The sequence below is a fragment of the Argentina anserina genome, chromosome 6 (genome assembly GCF_933775445.1).
Source record: "Argentina anserina chromosome 6, drPotAnse1.1, whole genome shotgun sequence".
Taxonomy (NCBI): domain Eukaryota; kingdom Viridiplantae; phylum Streptophyta; class Magnoliopsida; order Rosales; family Rosaceae; genus Argentina; species Argentina anserina.
Window position 1 is genome coordinate 28,670,260 of NC_065877.1, and position 19,176 is coordinate 28,689,435.

Consider the following 19,176-nt stretch of genomic DNA (forward strand, 5'->3'; position numbering starts at 1 on the left):
GAGATGTGGAAATATGACCGAAAAATAAGCCAACAAAGGAACTCCGCACTTAAATTTCAATGTCGAGTTTCTCTCTACGATGTGATCTGATATACAAGTCCTTCAATGCTAAGAGATTCCTTATTTACTCATTGGTCCATATTTCTTTAATACACATTCAGATGGAGTTTATTTCCACAGATTAGTGAGGAAGTTAGAATTGATCAGGTTTGCAATAGTCAGGTAACAACAGTTAATAGATCAACTCATAGGTAATTTGTAGTATGTACAAGTGTACAACAGCATGTGACATGGTGATACACAAAAGGCATCCATTTTCACAATTTACCTTGCTCCAACGAGTTTCATCCCTTATAACTGAAGCACAAGCTCCGCAAGAAGGAGCTCTCCATCAAACCTCAGGCCAGCTGGATCAGCAGGTTGTACTAAACCATCCACCATTCCACCAAACATAAACAGGCAACGGCCAGACTGATCGGCGCAGGCACGATGAAAGGACCGAAAATTGGGTATATGACCCTTTGTCTTTAATCTTTTCCACATTTTTGCAAGTAACTGCATAGAGTTCAACATAGTTGGCTGCACTGTAATGGAGGGAACTGCAGTAATGTCCAAAACCCAGAAGTCATTCTTCCGGTGTCTAGCTGAATCTTCCCCTCCACAAATCAGCAAACGACCTCCTAAGATGAGTGTAGCTGAGTGACCAACCCGTGGAAGGGAAACTCCTCCAGGAATATTTTGTAACTCGTATAGTACTTGCAACCAGTGTGGTTGACCCTCACAAATATCCAAGAGCCAAAGATCATGAAGCACATCATATCCCAAGCCTCTTCCTCCAAACAAAACAGTTCGGGTACCTCCAATGCAAGTCAATGTGTGACCAGAGCGAGCTGGTGGAGATGGCTGAGTAACGATTTCATACCAGGTACCAGTTCGAAAATTCTCTGAGAGTTCTAATACCCATGTGTCACTCAGTCTAACACCAAACCGCCCGATTCCTCCATGGATAACCATCTTTCTACCTTCAATGCAGCACGCTGCATGAGCTCCACGCTCTGGAGGTGCATTGTCCCCTACCACAAGCAGCCTCCAGGAGAATGTGATACCAAGGGTCTCATGGCTTGCTACTTGCCCCACCCATGTATCGTTTTGACGGTTTCCATTGTCATTTATACCTCCAAATAGAACAAGAACATTATCAATTACAGCACAAGTATGCCCAAATCTTCCACTCGGACTGGCTGAACTGATCCTCTGCCAATTCAGTAATCTCTGAAAATCATTACCCATGTATGCCACCCATGTGTCATCTAGATCGCGTCCTAAACACAGCAAGCAATGAAATATTAAAATCAAAGAATACAAGCATAGTTTAAGAAGGAAGGGAGAAGACAAATCATTTTTTAATGGAATTCCATCAGACAATAGAAGTGCAGTACTAGATATATACTCCTAGGAGCATTGAAGTGCAAAAGTAAATATATACTCAAAGAGCGACTAATATATACTGATATAGCTCCACTTTCAACTGAAAAGTCTGTTTTTATTCAGCCACAAAAAGTAAGATATATTACCCATTTAAGTTTCCATGACTAAGAAGAAGACAGCATCCGTTAAATTTTCATATTGGCTGGTTCAAAGCTCAAGTGTATACCACTTGTAAATACAACATGCTTACTGAGATTTATTCCTTTCTGTTCATTCTCCTATGCAATTTTTTATAGGGAAGAAAAGATAAGACTGCAGAATCACAGTTGTCTTACAGTTGTTGTGTCACGGTTGTAACTTAAAGCTGATCCTCACATGTCATCTAGATTGTGTAGCAAAGAATGGACATGGGGCTGCATGTAGAAGGTAACAGGATTCTAAAACAATCTCTCTGCTAATTAACTAAAAAACTGGTGTGAATGCTATTACTATGCTTATCTGTTTATTTTTCAATACCAATGTCAAGTATTGGAATGAAGAGGATTGAATCTAAGTACTAGTCTAGCTTCCAATTCTAGTTTTTTATAGACAATATCCTCCAATTCTAGTTGCAACAACTGAATAGCACAAGGTGATTTTATTGGCAAGTTGAGGACCATTTTACAGAAGATAGTACGTTATGACTGCATAAGTTTAACTCCTATTGTCTGAAGTACTTCAAAGAGGAAACAAAAATTGACCCCCTGTTAATCATTTGGTCAAGTAGACTCCACATCTTCATCAATGGACCACCATGCCTCCGACTTTAGGAGAGCAACCAAAAGGGCGAAACAAACCAGACTCCATGCCCTATTTAGGTAAATTCACTAGCATTGACCATATACCTTTACAAATGATGCTATGTTACTTACAACCTGGTATTGCTTTCATCTAGACATCGTATGATACAATTTCATTTGGGGTTTCATCTTCACATCTATTCTCTGTGTTTCTAATTGCTTTAAAGCATTTAGCTCATATACTTGGATGCTTTTGTTAGATTTCTATATATCAGTATGTCCTAGGAAGTTCAATTCTGCTCCTAAGGTTTTAATAATGCTATAATCCATCAGGCGTGAATATTGATGCTTATACACTTACGAACCAACAATAAAAATTCGAATTGGACTGAAGATAGTTATTAGTTAACAACCAAAAACTGAAGCTCAAGAAAATCCAGCAGCCACTGACTTTTGCATAAAAAAAAGTTCAGTTTCACTTCATTAGAGACATGTTCAGACATTAACCAGAAGGAACCGACTTCGTTAACTATTCTTAAATATAAATTTGTCATTGGATGATCAGTTCAACTCCTAAGATTAGAAATGCTACATCATAGTGCTAATCTACTTGCTCCTAATAGAAAAAAAAACAGCTACTAAAGGATTGGACTGCAAGAAAAAGGAACTAACTTTCGGCAGAGAAAACAAAGCAAAATATACTACTAACAACCAAAACTTGAAATCTCAAGCAAGTCCAGCAACATCTACAAAGATATTGATACACCCTATAACCAATATGAAGCAACAATCAAAAACCAAGATCATGAGATGTTAAATTGAAGTATGGTCAATTTTCCAATGAGCTAACTGACTGACCTCCCTCACAGCCACCACCAAACAAGACCAAGCAGTCAGACACAAAGTTGAGGGAATGAGAGGCCCTAGGAGTTGGAAACACCAATTCAGCTTCTGGATCAGCACACAATCTATGGCAATACACAGAGTCAAACCCAGAAACTTGCTTGTAAATTCTCATCCAAGGCAACTGCTGATTAGAATTTGAAGCCTTGAAGGCCTCAACTGATCTGGGTCCCCAGTCCCTTTGGCATATGTACTCCCAAAGAGTATCAGAAGCTGTGAGGGTTCTATACTTCCTGCAAGTCATGGCAAAGCTGAGAATAGAGTCAACAGGGAGGAGCAGCAAGATTGTGAAGAGGTGGTCTTGGGTTAAATGGGTCAATGGAGAGAAGCCATTGCGGTTGCTGCTGGTACTGGTTTCTGCCATGGGTTGTTTCTTTTGGCTATGACTGTTTCCATAAAAGGGTTTGTTTGATTTGTTATGGAGATTGTTCATGGCAAAGAGAGAGGTCAAATGGGTTCTTTCTATTTTGGTTTTCTTTTGAATCGATGGTGGTGAAGAAGAAGAAGATGGTAAATTTTCCATCTTGGGGAGGAAAGGTGGGCTCTTTGGTGCCTTGTTGCTTTTGTTTTGTTGTTGAAGTTTCAGCTTTGCCTTGATAGCTTTTACAGACTCACTTCCAACATGGGTTCAGTCTCTACAGTTGTTTCTGCGAGTTACTTTCACCCTAAGTCACAAGGTCATAAAGACTTGTGAACTTGAAGACAAACATGGCTCCATCAAGGTCCTTTTCCTCTGCTCTGTCTTTTTCCTATACAACGATGAGCCAAGGGAAACTCAAACAGAGAGTAGAAGAGTCAATTTGCCCGTAAAAGAAAGGGGAACAATCACATACCTGTAGTAGGAATGACTTGATCTAACTTTTGTTCCGTCCCGACAAAAGAAAAAAACAATTTTATACCGTCACGAAAAAAGAAAATCTAAAACCCTAATACAACATCAGGAGGAAGTATATTACAACATCTAAACTCTAATTCCTGTCATTATTTGCTCTTGACTCATTTCGGCCGATATCTTAAACTTATAACCAATGTAAAATAGTAAATTCATTACCGTTCACTTGCACAAAAATTATGAAATATGATTGGCATGTCCAATCATATGAAATATGCTCAGGAATATGGAGGCTCCATGTATGGGGATACCTATTACTCCATTGAAGAGGATATTTTTCTGATATTCATCCTTTGACACAATTACATGTGTTACATACCATGCGGGAGGCTGATGTTTATACCTCGTACGGACCATTCAAGGTAGCCAAGTTTAAAACTCTCCACTGACTCCGAGAGCTACCAAGTTTAGGTTCCAAAAAATTCCAATTTTGGAAACTTGTAATTCAGTGTCATCATCAAGACAGGTCAGTTTTGATGTGGGGCTGAACATTTATGCTTACAACAGAATAATCAGCAACTCCATTGAGGGCCTGAGGTTAACAGCTCGCAGTTATTAACCAAAAGTATGCATGATTGAGAATAAGGTGTGATGGAATTTTGGTGCTACAATTAGAAGTGTCATCATCAAGGTTGAACCATTTGAGATACAAGCAATCCAGTCCATGGTTATCTATGATCCTTAGTCTTCCAAGACATATCCATACATGCTAAAAGTCCAATCTGATGCGACTCCATGAAATATCTGTATTTCTTGTGACAAGAAATGACATTTCTTGAGTTGATTTGATCGGAGATTTGTTTCTTGACTTGAATTAAAATATAGTGTCGAGCAGGTAGTCTTCGATTCTCAGTGAGTTACCCTCAAGCGTAGGAAGAAATTGTGTAACGCTTCTTGGAGACCTCGTTGTTCAGACTGACATGTTGCATCGATATTTTCTCCAATTTGATCACTTCTATTGCATATCTCATGTGCAACTTGGAAGATTTCATGTCCGCAGAAGCAGAAGCTACACATTCTGTGGATTCCAAACTGATATAACGTTGCACATCAATTCTATTACAACTCAATCCTAAAGGTTAACATAAATATGTTGATGAAAACAGATGTGGTTATTTCTCTCAAGCTTCAAAGGAGCGACTCATCTTCTGGTCACCATCCACAATGACCAATTCACTAAAAAGATGGAAAACAAACGCACCATCTTCATTTCTACAAGCTATGCACTCAGCCTTTGTTTATAAGTTTCCTGAGAGCAACCTTGGCTTCCTCTAATGTTTCAACAGACTGACCTTCTTCAAACGATAGCCTCTGAATGTTGAACTGCAAAATTAAAAAGATATTATAACTTTAGATCTAAAGTACAAGAATATCTGATTTTAAAAAGTTGCTACTTAGCTAACTACCTGTGCACCCTGACGAACCCGAATATCAGTTCCCTTGCTGTCTATAGATATGAAAGCAGCATCATCCACCTCGGATTCAAGGGACAGTAGCTCTTTTAAGGGCTTCGAAAACATAGCATTAAGTTCCTGTAGGCAATGTCTGAAATTGATCAAATACCAATTCAATAGGCAAGAAAAGTGAAAGCAAAGCCCCAAACCTTGTATAAGAATATATGAGATGCCACAGAGAGATCAAGCAAAAGACCAGCATGCTTTGTAGATCAACACATTAGAAATAAGAAGCAGCACTAGAAGTATTAAAATTCAGACGCTCAGCTTTCTATAGGTAATAAGACATAGCATTCACCTTCAGGTGTTGCTCGCCTCCATCGACTGCAATCTTATCAGGCTGAAGGGCCTCGTACTCTTTTACATCAACCCAAGCAACAGTTCCAAAGCCACCAATAAAATAAATGTCACTGCCAGTGTGAAACAAACAAAATTAGTTTTGGCATGCCAAGCAATGCATATACTAGTTGTTAGCTTTGGAAATAATTGCCTCCACGAACAAAGAGACAAGAATTAACAAAGAGCTTCTTCAATACTCGAGACTCAAAAATTAACAGACAGCTACACATTTGGTTAGCAGTAAAGAGGACCTCTTAATATCAGGATTAATCTTTTCGAAGCCCACATAAGGTTTCCAGTCCTACATTATTTATTTAATATTATTTCATTGACTAAAAGTATTGACATGTTTGATGCTATAAACTCCAAACTACTACGAGCATAGGCGTAGCATTTGGTAGTATAAAAAAACTGAAACACAATAAAACTAAACTACTAGCAGAATAGGTATCATCAGGTAACAAACACAACCACATATAGCCAATTTGGCAATCCCTAGAGAAAAAACAAACCTTATATTTTGCATCCGGAAGTAGTAGAAATTTCCCCACTGTTGAGAAGGCCCCTGTTGATGTTTTGCTATGTATTGCTTATGAGCCCAATCCTACAAACACGACATATGATGAATCTACCACCACAAATAAGCCTCAATTGTATAGATATGCAACAGCTAAATATATAACATGTTCGTCCAACTCAAACTAAAGATGACTAGATACATATGCCAGCTTGCTACCAGAAACAAGCCTCTACTGTCCTGATATGCATTATCTATTCTAGAACATATACATATGAGATAAATGTGCAGCAACAACAACTGCAAGATAAACCTTGTTCTTGCAACTCAAACTACCAGTAAGCAAATTCATAAGCCCAGCTTGCTAGCCAACAATTCAGTCAGTTCCAGTAACAAATTAAGTAACCCACCATGTCTGATTTTGATTACTACCTATCATGTTACTTTTCTATATTGAAGAGAGTAGATTAATCACACTCTTCACTAAGATGCCAACATATAAATAGAACATCATAGATGGACAAAACAAGCATAGAAAACGTATCAATATTCCATTTACATATCTTGAGATGCCAACATACAGTGAGAACCGCATGCAGAAGCAAAACAAGCATAGTGTAAGTTTCATGTTCCATACGACCACTAGGGATATGGTAAATACACAACCACCAAATCACCATAAACCTAGTATGTCCTTGCCCTTTCCATGGTGATTTAGAAAGTTACCTGTTGATCTTCTGGAAGTGGGTAAACATCACCAAAAATGGTAACCCTTGCATTTGATAAGCTGCTCCATCCAGGAATCTACAGAAGGGAACACTTGACCAAAATTAAATGGAAAACAAATAGCCTAATACCTCAACAGAAACATATCAAATTAGTGATATTACTAACCTGCACAACAAGCGTGCATCTTGGATTTGCTAATAAATTCCGTGTGTGGATGGCCAATGGGGAAAACGAAAAGAGAGGATCTGCATATTATATACGATATAATGGTTATTCAAAGGTCACAACAAGCGACAAACAAAATTGACTGATTATAGAGGAATACAGACTTCAAACCAGATAATGGAGTAAAGACTGAAACTTTCACCAACTTAAACAAAGGAAAAACACTATATTTCAGAAACAAATATAGACTATTTTTTGTATCAAGTTGAATAAGCTAAACAAGATGGTCTAGCACATGATTGTTCCTGTTCCCCTAATCTGTTTGTAGACCACCTGAACTCCACATGCACTTCAGTCTTACTGACAAAGGATTATAAGCTGTTTAATTTAATGTATGAAATATAAGCTGTTTAATTTAATGTATGAAATATAAGCTGTTTGATTTAATGTATGAAATATAAGCTGTTTGATTTAATGTATGAAATATAAGCTGTTTGATTTAATGTATGAAATTTAAGTACTTACGGCCCATTGAATCAGGTGCAAAATCAACAAGAGAACCAAATGGATATCCTTCTCGTCGATGGTGCATGCGCGACATAACAGTGCACAGATGAGCAAATCTGGCCTTAAATTAGCAAGCAAGTAGTACTTAGTACTGGTACTTAACAAATTAATAAGCAAGTATCTAGATAACTTTGTTCAGGTAAAAAGAAATTATTGAACCTTCAAAAATTTAGAAGTAGAAGGGAACAGAAGAGCAATAGAAAACGATATTACCTGCTCCATAAGATTGCGTACAGCTAAGGAGGGACGAGGTAAACCATGAGCTGAAGTTGCACTCTGCACCCCGCCAGAAATTGGAGTCCTAAAGAGCCCAGCTCTTGTTCCGCCTGCTCCATATGCAGAATGGGATGTAAGAGGAGTGTTTTGATTTAATCCCTCATCCACATCCTTCTCACGACTTTCAAGGTGATTTAAATTACCCTTCATCACAAAATACAGGTCATTAAAACTCTGAAGTAGCCATTTGATCCATCCACACATTACTACCTTTTACAAGCAATGGTAAAAAAGAATATGATCAGAATCGAACTTCCCCATGAATGCTTCCACATGATGACATGATCATTATTTCCGCAGTAAAGGTACGATTCTCTAATAAAACAAATTATCTAAAGCTGTCTTTGAAATAGAGTGTTTTGTCAACATTATGTTTCAGAAGCTCAAAACAAATTGCCAATTGCACTCAAGATGCTATCTTGAAACAAGTTTGAAGTTTGGTTAGCTGCTAAAATTCATTCAGGGTGTAAGGTTTAGAAACCGCGATAATGTCCAAATACTTTAGCAGCATTTCAGGAAATATCTAACATTCATCACTAAATATAAGCATCTGAAACATAATATATCGGATACCAGACCAAGCTCAACAAAAGACACAACCTTTTGAATCATAATATTAACACTTGGCTACCAAACAAATAGAGCAAAACAAACATACACAAATAAAAAAGCAGCAATAAAATTGGAAAAGCACACATACCTGAGACAAAGAGAGACTGTCAAAGCTAAACCCATTATTGAGAGGCCCTGCATCTTCATTGTCACCGGAGCCGGAGGCCTCGCCGGAGAGAGCTCGGGCACGGAGGCCAGCAAAATGGGAAGTCGGGGTGAGTTTGAGAGACCCAGTTGGCTTATTGGGTGTTGTGATTAGAGTTGGGTTGTTGTTATGAAGTGGGTACGTCTCGGGTAAGAAGACAGAGCTTGCCAGGGCTTCCATGGACAGAGAGTGAGACAGAAACGAAAACAGAGAGCGAGGGAGGCAAAAGGGATGGCGATGAGAAGTTGTGCGCTCGGTACTTGCACTTCCCTTAAAAGGTGTTATTGGGTTGTGGACTCTCTTCTCTTTCGGAGTTTATTTTACAAATGTTTTTTTATTTCAAGTTTATCGGATCTACGAGCTGTTACCACACTAGGAATATACATATATAGAAAATCGATAGCTATTATCTAGGTTATAGCAATATTGTTCTTATTGTTGTAAATTATATATATATGCGTGGATGTTCAAATTGTTTGTTTTTTGGGGACAATTTCACAAGTTAATATCTATAAATGTAAGATACCAAGAATGTTTGTGAAAACAAACAACATAGGTTCTGAAAACCATACAAGTTTAACTTGTGTGATCACCAAGTAACTTGTGCAATTTTGAGTGATCACTAGGTAACTTTAGTGACTGTTAAATTTTGCATCCCTAATTGTCGCTAATAACTTAAGTGATCATCAAGCATCTTTTTAGAAGTCCTACATTTTCCTTTAATAGATAGTCGCTATTAATGTGTAGGGTTCCTTACACACGTTTATTTTATTAAGTATCATAACACATAAGACTGTGATCAGGGTCAGTTTATGTTTTTTGCAGCCAGATATTATGTAAAACCATTTGAAATGCCAAAGCTCATACCTGTTTTGTTTTGACATGCTACATATATTCTTTTTGCGCAATAAGTTTCTTTTATACTGCTAGGAACATTTTATTTTTAGAGTTCTTATTTTCATACGTCAAGAAATGGACCCGACTCAGAAGGAGTGTAGAGAAGCTTAGGTCTCTCAAAAGAATGTGCAGACCTTAAAACTGGTGGAGAGCAGATGAAAAGGCTCCAGGTGTAGCAGTAATTGGATTGTTTGGATAATTGCAGACATGGAATTCAGGAAGGTCAGAACTCAGAACCTTGTGGCTCTATATGGGAGTGGGAGAGAACCCTTTGGCAGTTATACTAAACAGTGAAGATCAACAAGCTGATCAAGAGGAGAATATGAAAACAGATCTACTTGAAAGCTTTTCATATTTATCAGATTCAGAAGAAGACCTCAATGTAAGCAACGTGAAAGCTGTCATGAAAAACTCGAAAGGACCTCCAATGTATCAAGAACTTGTTTGTTTATGAGGTGAATCAGAAGGAACTGATTCTTCATGAATCATGTTTTTTCTATTGTGGAAGAACAAACAAATCAACTTTCTCTTTGAAGGATTTCATTAGATTTCTAAAGCTTTCATTTCATCTAATTGCTTAAACTTAGACCTCTAGACAAAGGAATTTCTTCACTACTTAGTATTAGTTTTGCCTAGTCAGTCAACATATACATATACTCTTCTGCCTAGTCACTAGCCTAAATTCAATATCATATTGAAATTGTTTTTTACGAATCTGATTAATCATACTTACCTAATCTCTTCGTTTCTTCAAGTCCCTTTCTGCCGAATAAGAATCAGTTCCTTCTGTCGGCCTTATTCTAATTTTGACAAGATCAATCTCTCATCGTTTTCCTGGTACTCAAATATTCACATTGTTTTCACAGATGCCCGTCTTTATTTTCTGGTCCAACAAACATATATGCTAACCTTATTCGCATAAACTCTTCACCAAACTTCAGGTCTTGTTTCAAGTTCATTGATATAATTTCTATGTGTGTTAAAGATCTATCTACTGTCAATCTCTGGTGTTTGTTGCACTTGAATCATTTCCACAAACTCATTCTGGTTTTGAAGCCTATGAGTCAATGGCTTAGGAGCTAGAAAGATATCAAAGTTTCCCAAACCAGTGCTTGAGTTGGGTTTTTGGATACAAAGGTCGCTCATTTAGCACTGAGCATCATAATGAGACTATCATCCTCAAACACTTTTGCTTGGTGTTCAGGATTTTCTCTATGGTTTATGGTTCTTGCAGTGACATCAGTGTTGCTAGGTGCACTATCAAAATCATCTCTATGTTTGTTTTGTCTAGTAGGCAACAGGTACCAAATCTCGTCGACAGTCCCATTAATAGGGAATGGCAACCCTCCTGTCATTGCTTATTGGATTAGTAGTACCAATGGAGAGAAGTATGAGAAAATACTGAGGCTCTTGAAGGCAATATACCATCCAAGAAACCAGTATCTGCTGCAACTTGATGCTGATTCATCAGATTACGAAAGAAAGCAGTTGGCTCTTTATGTTCAATCCCAAGGGGTTTTTCGAACCTTCGATAATGTAAACGTTGTTGGACAAAGTTATGGAATCAACCACATGGGGTCCTCTTCTCTTGCTGCCACACTTCATGCTGCAGCATTGCTTCTAAAGCTTAGTGCAGATTGGGATTGGTTCATCGCACTAAGCGCTTCTGACTATCCACTCATGCCTCAAGATGGTACGTGCTATCACATCAAAATTATGCTCAAAATGATTAAATTTTTTCCACTGTCAATTTAATTTTAAGGACTTAACATTTGGCAAAAGTTGCTGAATTGTATTTACAACACTAATTACATGTCCTAATGCTAATTGCTAATGTAGCCGAGCCTGGTTTAATGATTTGAGAATCTGTATCGCTTAGACAAATCAAACGTGCTTTGGGTGGAGTGAGATCGCATGAACTCTCCAGGCATAGATTAATAATATCATGTAATTCTCAAAATAGAAATAGAAAAATGTTAGTCTAAGCAATTAGATCTCAGTTTCTATCATAGCAGCTTCACAGAAAACTAGAAAATTACCTTCTTGTGTAACATCTGGTTTCTCATTCAGATCTTCTCCATGCTTTGACCTCATTGCCAAGGAACCTCAATTTTATACATTTTACTAACAAGACTGGATGGAAAGAGTGAGCAACAGTCTTTACACATCTCCACTAGTTTGTTCTTCAGATCATTATTTTACCAAACCTCTTGAACGAATTTGATTTGGTGCAGGCAGAAATGCATCGAAAAAATTGTTATAGATCCTACTATACATCTTCAGAATAGTACTCCAATCAGGACACTCCGCGTACTGAACTATTCTTCACATAAAAGAAGAGAAATTCCTGATTCTTTCGATATATTTGGAGGTCAGTTTCCCTTTCTGCAACTGTGTACAGAAAATTGCTTTGTCCTAACATAGCCTAGCTAATATGTGAAATAGGTTCATCTTGGGGGATTCTAACTCGAGATCTAATGGAGTATTGTGTCCAAGGATGGGACAACTTTCCTAGATATTTACTGATGTACCTCAACAATGTGGTTTACCCTCTTAATTACTACTTCCACACAATCATCTGCAACTCACCGGAGTTCCAAAACTCGCTAGTAGACAGTGATCTAAGCTTCACTGAATGGAACTTAACTGCATCCGGAGAAACTCAAGTCCTAAATATGTCACACTTTGATCAAATGCTAGCAAGCGGAGCAGCTTTTGCAAGATCGTTTCACACAGGCAATCAACTACTAAACAGGATCGATGAGAGCGTTTTGCATCGCTCTTCCAAAGAGTTGGTGCCCGGAAAATGGTGCCGTGGAGAAGGGAGAAGAGTGAGGGTGGAGAATTCATCAACAGCTGATCATGAAGAGCAGCTGTGTCCAACTTGGGGCAACATTAACGATGTGAAACCGGGTTCTGGCGGCATCAAGCTTGCTGCATTATTGACTGATCTTGTTGTAGAAGGGAGATTGGCAACCAGCCACTGCCGAGAACACTGGTAATCAAACAAAATGACTCGTGAACAAATATTTTTGCCTAATGAGTTTTAAACGTTTAGTGTCATATTATGGTGCTGGTTTACCACTTTTCACCTTTGTAATTTCTTTTGAGCCTTTTTGAAATTTGAAACTTAAGCTAGCCTATAACTTTGTAAACTGATGATAACATCATCTTTGTTATCAGAATAATATACCAACGACCTTAATTGCACCTTCTCATATAGAGATCTCTAAACTCTAAACAGTAAACACCGACCGGAGCCAAAGCTCGCCTAAGTATTTATTTGCAATTTAAAAAAAAAAACACACACACACACACACGGACAACAGGGAGTTTCATTATCTCTACGCCCTTCTTGTGCATCTTCTTTTGCATTGGTTTTTAACTTTTTATAGAATTATTTGCGTTGATGGAGAATTGGAGATAGTCCATCAGCCCATTACATGGCAAAATAGAAGGCCCAAACCTGTAAGTAGCTTGTCTAACAATCCAACATTTAGAATCATAAAATAAGAACCGCTCTAATATTGCGCGCCGTCTTTCCCTCTCTCTCTCTCTCTCTCTCTATCTCTCCCATCGTTGTGTAGAGTTTGGCCTCCTTTGATCGTCTTGATCGGTAAGTCCACCTCTGGGTTTCAATCTAGTCACTCTTTGTCTCGCTGACATTTCGGGGTAATTACTTTCAATTGAGATTTCAAACTCACTCTGAAATTTCGATTGTAATTTCTAGGGTTGGAATTGTCATTAGCATGGTCATCAAATCTCTGCAATTCCTTCAATACTGAGCGAATTTTTCTTAAGGTTAATGGATCCTATATCGAAGAGAAATGCTCTTGATGTGGAGGCTGCTGAACTCCAGAAGAAACAGAAACTTGAAGAACATCAACGGGTCACTGAAAAGGAGGTTGAAGCCGGTAGGTTATCCTGTCGATTCTGTTTTCATACAATTTTTTAAGGTTAATGGATCCTATATCGATCTATTTACTGTCTTGCATATTTGAGATCAATATACTGAATTAGTGATGATACTTGAGCAAATATGATGACCCCAAGCACGACCGCATGTATTTTTGGGTATAGTCTCGCGTAGGGGATATGTGTGCTTTGGTCTATTGCCTAAAAGAAATTACATACTGTTTGTACTAGAATCACTATCTCCTAATTCTTATATAAATGTATTTTCTAATCCTCTATAAATAATACATATCAATCAATAATAATACATATTGAACAAAGAAAACCCTATCAATCAATAATATACATATCTCCCTATTCTCTTCATAATTTAATTTTTTTAATTTATTGAGTTATAAACTAATCACTAAATTATGTACTACATAACTTCAGAGAGGTTGTCTGACGAGAAGATACTGGAGAACGTCGTGGGAAATGGTCAAGATGATATTGAAGTTGAAGGTGATAGTTCTACTATGGAGCCGCCTTCACGAAAGGAAGCTCTCAGAGCAGCAATGACATATATTGAATAATTTTTTGTCACACCATAAGAAAGCCTCGCCAGAATTTCTCAGCATGTTAACAGAAGTCCGAGATGAAATTCAAGGTGATCAATTCAAAGTTTTTTGTCTACTCTTTCTTGGTCTTCTTTTTAGATTGCATGTTAATTAGCATCTGCATTTTCGATGCCCCTCCTGATATTCTAGGTGTTATTAGGACCAGAATCATTCGTTTCTGTTGGTTATATATGTATCCTAATTTGATACTGTCATCTAGGTTTTCTATCCCTATAGCCTTGTTATGACTTATGAATAAGTTTTGTCTAATTAATCCCATTACGTCTCCTAGACTCCTAGTTCACTGGTTTGTTCTCCATATATTCTCAGATGGAGAGCTTTAAACTTCTAAAACTTTGTGTAAGTTAGAGTATATCGACTCTTCTTCATTTATTTCTCCTTTGTTTGTATGTCTATCTTATATATACTCTTTGGAACAACAAACAGGTAGCCAGGGGAAAGAAAAAATGTTTGAAGGAGAAACTCCTGCTGATGAATTTTAGGGCGACGAAGTGCCAAGTAATTAGTGCTGTTTTCTTTTGAATAGGGGCGATATTTGCTCCATTAAAAATGCATGTAAAGAATGGATAAATTTTTTTATGTTACCGTAATACTACGTGACAATGCTTAATGGTCCTCCTTACATGTTATATTAATTTTCACACGTGAATTTATTACATCAAAATTATAATTTAACATATTTTTATTATTTGTGAAATGACTTTCATATGTATTAATGATTTTGAACTAGGATTTCGAGTTTCGAGTTTAAAGTTTAAAGTTTAGAGTTTAGGGTTTAGGTTTTAGGATTTAGGGTGTATGGTTTGAGGGTTTAGGGTATTAGAGTGTATGGTGCAAATGATTTTAGAAAAAATATCTAAAATAATCGTTGACAAAATAACTTAAATATAATTTTTTTAATTAAATCTTACATGTCAAATTTTGATTAGCAGTGTACACTATTAGACATTATCACATAGTGCTACGGTAGCACTGAAAATTTTCTCAAAAGAATGCCAAATTTAAAGTGGTAATGTTTTTGCCATCATTATTATACTTAAATATATATTTAAATCAATCTTGTAGATACAAGAGGAGATAAATACGGTTGTGCTCTTTGTGGCGGCTGGGGTCACGTTAATATGAACTCCACATACCAAGATTACTTTCCTGCAGGCACTAAGATTCACCCCCGCTGGGCGACAATTTGCCGAGGTTGTAACCGTATTGGAAGGGTGTGCTGCCCTCAGGAGGGAGGGTACGCTTTGCTGAAGTATTGTCATCAATGTGGGCAGTTCTGGTCACTGGTGCTGGGAGGACATTGATGACTGTGCTAAACCCAAAGATAGGGTTTATCGGGTGCCTGAGTTCTGGACTGATATCACTATTCAGATGAGAACTACTAGTGGAAATTCTCAACGGTAGAATTGAGCCCTTTCGTCCTGATGAATCCTATAGTGGAAATGCTGATCAAATATCATGTATCAAGGCAACTATTTATCTTCAGGTCCCTTAATTGTGTCTTTAACTAGCTAGTGTGCCTTCCATGACTAGTTTCTTACGAGAGTTACAAACCCTAGGTATCGATATGTCTAGTTTGTATTGTACTATTTAAATATAAAATGTCTAGAATTTATTATCTACATATACTATTCTATTAGTTACAAAACAAGATCAAAACCAAATGACAACTTCAATGGAGTTGCTTTATGAAGGCACTGTTTATGAAACTCGTCTCAGGTCACAAAATCTTAGATTCGGTCCTGACTGTGGCAGTAGTCTTGTTGCATTATTGACTAATCTTGTTGTAAAAAGGGAGATTCACGACTAGTCACTGCCAAGAACACTAGTAATAAATCATAGAAAACATCTCTATGATATTTTTGCCGCTGATTTTTCTGAAATTTTTATGAATATATATGTTGGTTTATTACCACAATTTGAGCTTTTGATTTGGAGGCCTAAACTAGTCCATTAATTTGTTAACTGATGATAATTTATTAATCTTTGATTTCTCAGAATTATGTAACGTTTTGCCTAAATCAACATCACATGTAAAGTCTTTACATATGTGATCCGTCTAAATCTGATTTCTTAAATTTTAAGGGCCGGCCATGAATTAAATTCAAAACATATATAAGTAATTAGATCATTGCCACCAGGTTTTTGTGAAAGAAAAACCATATGTTATATGCTAGATTAATTAAGCCCACAGAAATAAATCATCCATCGACATTATGAATATGTCCAATTGATTATTGATGAAATAAAATCCCACTACTCTCTCTTCTTCATTGGATTCTTGCAACAACTTCTAACTGCAGCCACAATTGTTATTTCTTCCACCACCAACCCTTCTGAATGCCTCAACTTAAAAAATCATCAGATAATTTGGTCCTGACACTTGTTATTATTTTTCAAGAAATATCTACCCTTAGCTATTATTATGACCTTTCTTTATACACTCAAACTATAAACCTAGCTACCTAGCCAGCCCATTATGTTTCCAACTTGCCTATTTAGATCCTCATATATCTTTTGCTCTTGTGGTTCCTTTACATAATTATACATGGCAAATTTACCACCACACTGTCTTGATAGATTTTTATTCTTTTGCTTATGAGAATTCGAAAGTTTACTTGGCCAAGAGGAAGTTAACTTGTGAGAAATTGATATGTACCGTACTTTGAACTGAAGTGCTCGAAAGGAATATCAACATTAATCTTGCACCTTGCACCTACCCAAACACCCGATCATACACCACGTCTATAACTATATATGGTTGAGGACTTCAGGGGCTAAAAATGTCGTGCGAGAGAGAGAGAGAGAGAGAGAGAGAGAGAGAGAGAGAGAGAGAGAGAGAGAAGAAGAAGAAGGAGTTGTTAAATACTCAATCTAAGATTATCTGGTAAGATTAATCACATATGATTCAACCAAGCTTATTCTTTACCTATTCTACTGGCTTTACAAGCTTAATCTTACCTATTCTACTCATGTATGTCGAATATTGACTAGTTACCGCTGACATCGAATAAGTGAATCCGTAGTTTATGGCATCCTAACCAATATGACACTGAGGAACATTCAAAATTCTAATTAAGCTACGATGAAACTGGCATCTCTGAAAATTAGTGCGTGTGCGGTAAAATTCTAAATCATTTTACCTAAAATTTAACATTATTGTTTGTAAGATGTTAATTAGGGTCTAACTTTGTGGCCATAATCAGAGTTGCGTGTTAACGACATTTATTAAGAGCCTTGTGGATTAGTAGATTTATGGTCAAGAACCCTAGCTAGTCGATATCCGCTGCTTCCGAATTTAAAACGCGATTAGGTGAAACGTTGTTTTCCAAAAACAAAAATAAATGGAAGATCACTATGAGCGCTTACAAGTAACAACCATGGAACGATCCACGGATCCAGAGCTCCTAGATTACTTTAAACCACTAACTACTTAAATGGAAATCATGACCATGATCCACCGATTTCAAAGTCTTGAATTTTATACTGTTTCTAACTTCCAATGGTGCTAAGAAACACCACAAAAAAGTGACCATGATTTTGCAAAGATTAAAAAACCAAAAACTAAAATTACAAAGCTAATTCATAATTCTTCGTCGGAAAAAAAAACTAATTGATAAGATCCAAATCTAATTGACTAATCAGCTACTACCATCGACACTCCACGCTTGTTCGTTCTACTGCAATGTGCCAAACCTCAACACTCCGCCCAGCCCTCCTCTAGCTCAGCCCTCCCTGATCTCCTCACTCTCAGTTCCCTAACAAGCTTCGCATCAACGGCCAGTATCAATTTCGCCGGCACTCCTGATATCTCCTCCACCCTTCTCAGATTCTTACTCGTCGACACCGCCGTGTCCCCTCTAAGCCTCAGCCCGAACCAAAACGACGCCGCGAGCGACACTCTCATCGGCACCCCCGGAAACCGCGCAAAACAAAACCTTAAAGTATGAGAAGCCGAAGATACCGCCACGGCGGAGTCACCACTGCTCATCCCATGCTTCTTGCACCAATTCACGAAAGTACCCTCCTCTCTGGCGTCCACACTCGTCGTCGACGCAGCTCTTCTCCTCTTCGTAAACCTTTTTGTGAATCTCGCCGGTACGTATGAGTCCTTCCCGGAGACTTCGGTCACTGAGCTCCCGGATCTCCGCAGACAGACGTTTGCTGTCGTCGTCGTCGCCGTCGCGGCTAAAGACTCCGTGCTGGAGTTGCATGCAGAGCAAGCCGAATCAAGAGACGACGACGATGACCAATCATCGTCGACTCCGGAGAAGTCCTCCTCCGGGGAGCAGGACGAGCAAAGCCAGTTACCACTGGGGACACTCTCACCGCATATGGGGTCTCCGGCGAGGGCTTTGCAGTTGGAGCAGAGGGGCTGGCGGAAGTGGCGAGCGACGAGGAAGTTGGCGCTGTGAACCCTAGAGTCGCAGCAGATGCAGAGGAAGGCGGAGTCGGAGGGGCAGTAGAGAGCGGCGCGCTGGTCGCAGAGCTCGCACATCGGATGACCCTTCATTGCTTCGAGAATGTTCTCTCAAGTTTGAGAGTGATTTGAAACAATATTGCTCTGATGATCAAGAAATGAACGAAGGTTTCTTTCGGTGTGGTTGGAGATGGAATGAGAATATGAGATGGAGTTGGGGAGAGGTGTGAGGTATAGAGGAGGGAGATTAAATAGAGAGAAAGGCGGTGGTGAGGAGGAGTGACAGAGAAGAGAGAGAGAGAGAGAGAGAGAGAGAGAGAGAGAGAGAGAGAGAGAGAGAGAGTTGAGATTTTATGGTCGATAATGAGCAAAGTAAGAGAGAGCAGCTAGCCTTGTGTTTGGTTATTTGGTTTTTAGTTTTTGACTCATTTTGAGTGGAGAGGTGTTGCGAAATGCATGGTGGAATTTAATGTGTTGTGTCTTATGTGTAACTTAGGGTATGGTTTTTACTCTAACGGACA

At 38.2% G+C, this 19,176-nt stretch overlaps 4 protein-coding genes across 5 annotated transcripts; 1 reads left to right on the forward strand and 3 right to left on the reverse strand.

Moving 5' to 3' along the window:
- Window positions 1–215: 215 nt before the first annotated feature.
- LOC126799314 (F-box/kelch-repeat protein At1g51550) lies at window positions 216–3,692 on the reverse strand. The gene is made up of 2 exons (XM_050526495.1): window positions 3,066–3,692; window positions 216–1,322 (listed from the first exon to the last, which is right to left on the reverse strand). The coding sequence occupies exons 1-2, from the start codon at window positions 3,631–3,633 to the stop codon at window positions 352–354; spliced, it is 1,539 nt and encodes a 512-aa protein (XP_050382452.1). The 5' UTR covers window positions 3,634–3,692; the 3' UTR covers window positions 216–351.
- A 1,303-nt stretch (window positions 3,693–4,995) lies between these two features.
- LOC126799138 (uncharacterized) lies at window positions 4,996–9,043 on the reverse strand. 2 transcript variants are annotated; one of them, XM_050526264.1, is made up of 9 exons: window positions 8,750–9,043; window positions 8,008–8,193; window positions 7,732–7,834; window positions 7,207–7,286; window positions 7,039–7,116; window positions 6,308–6,399; window positions 5,755–5,866; window positions 5,409–5,534; window positions 4,996–5,325 (listed from the first exon to the last, which is right to left on the reverse strand). In XM_050526264.1, exons 1-9 carry the CDS (start codon window positions 8,984–8,986, stop codon window positions 5,230–5,232), a joined length of 1,110 nt encoding a protein of 369 aa, XP_050382221.1. In that variant the 5' UTR covers window positions 8,987–9,043; the 3' UTR covers window positions 4,996–5,229. The 2 variants fall into 2 exon arrangements, with proteins under 2 accessions (XP_050382221.1, XP_050382220.1); XM_050526263.1 differs by having other exon boundaries at window positions 7,987–8,193; window positions 8,750–9,042.
- A 1,665-nt stretch (window positions 9,044–10,708) lies between these two features.
- On the forward strand, window positions 10,709–12,805 carry LOC126799958 (beta-glucuronosyltransferase GlcAT14C-like). Its single transcript, XM_050527219.1, has 4 exons — window positions 10,709–11,396; window positions 11,774–11,849; window positions 11,938–12,074; window positions 12,149–12,805. The coding sequence occupies exons 1-4, from the start codon at window positions 10,868–10,870 to the stop codon at window positions 12,703–12,705; spliced, it is 1,299 nt and encodes a 432-aa protein (XP_050383176.1). The 5' UTR covers window positions 10,709–10,867; the 3' UTR covers window positions 12,706–12,805.
- A 4,765-nt stretch (window positions 12,806–17,570) lies between these two features.
- LOC126799701 (B-box zinc finger protein 32-like) lies at window positions 17,571–18,970 on the reverse strand. The gene has a single exon (XM_050526949.1). The coding sequence runs from the start codon at window positions 18,746–18,748 to the stop codon at window positions 17,933–17,935; it is 816 nt and encodes a 271-aa protein (XP_050382906.1). The 5' UTR covers window positions 18,749–18,970; the 3' UTR covers window positions 17,571–17,932.
- Window positions 18,971–19,176: the final 206 nt, after the last annotated feature.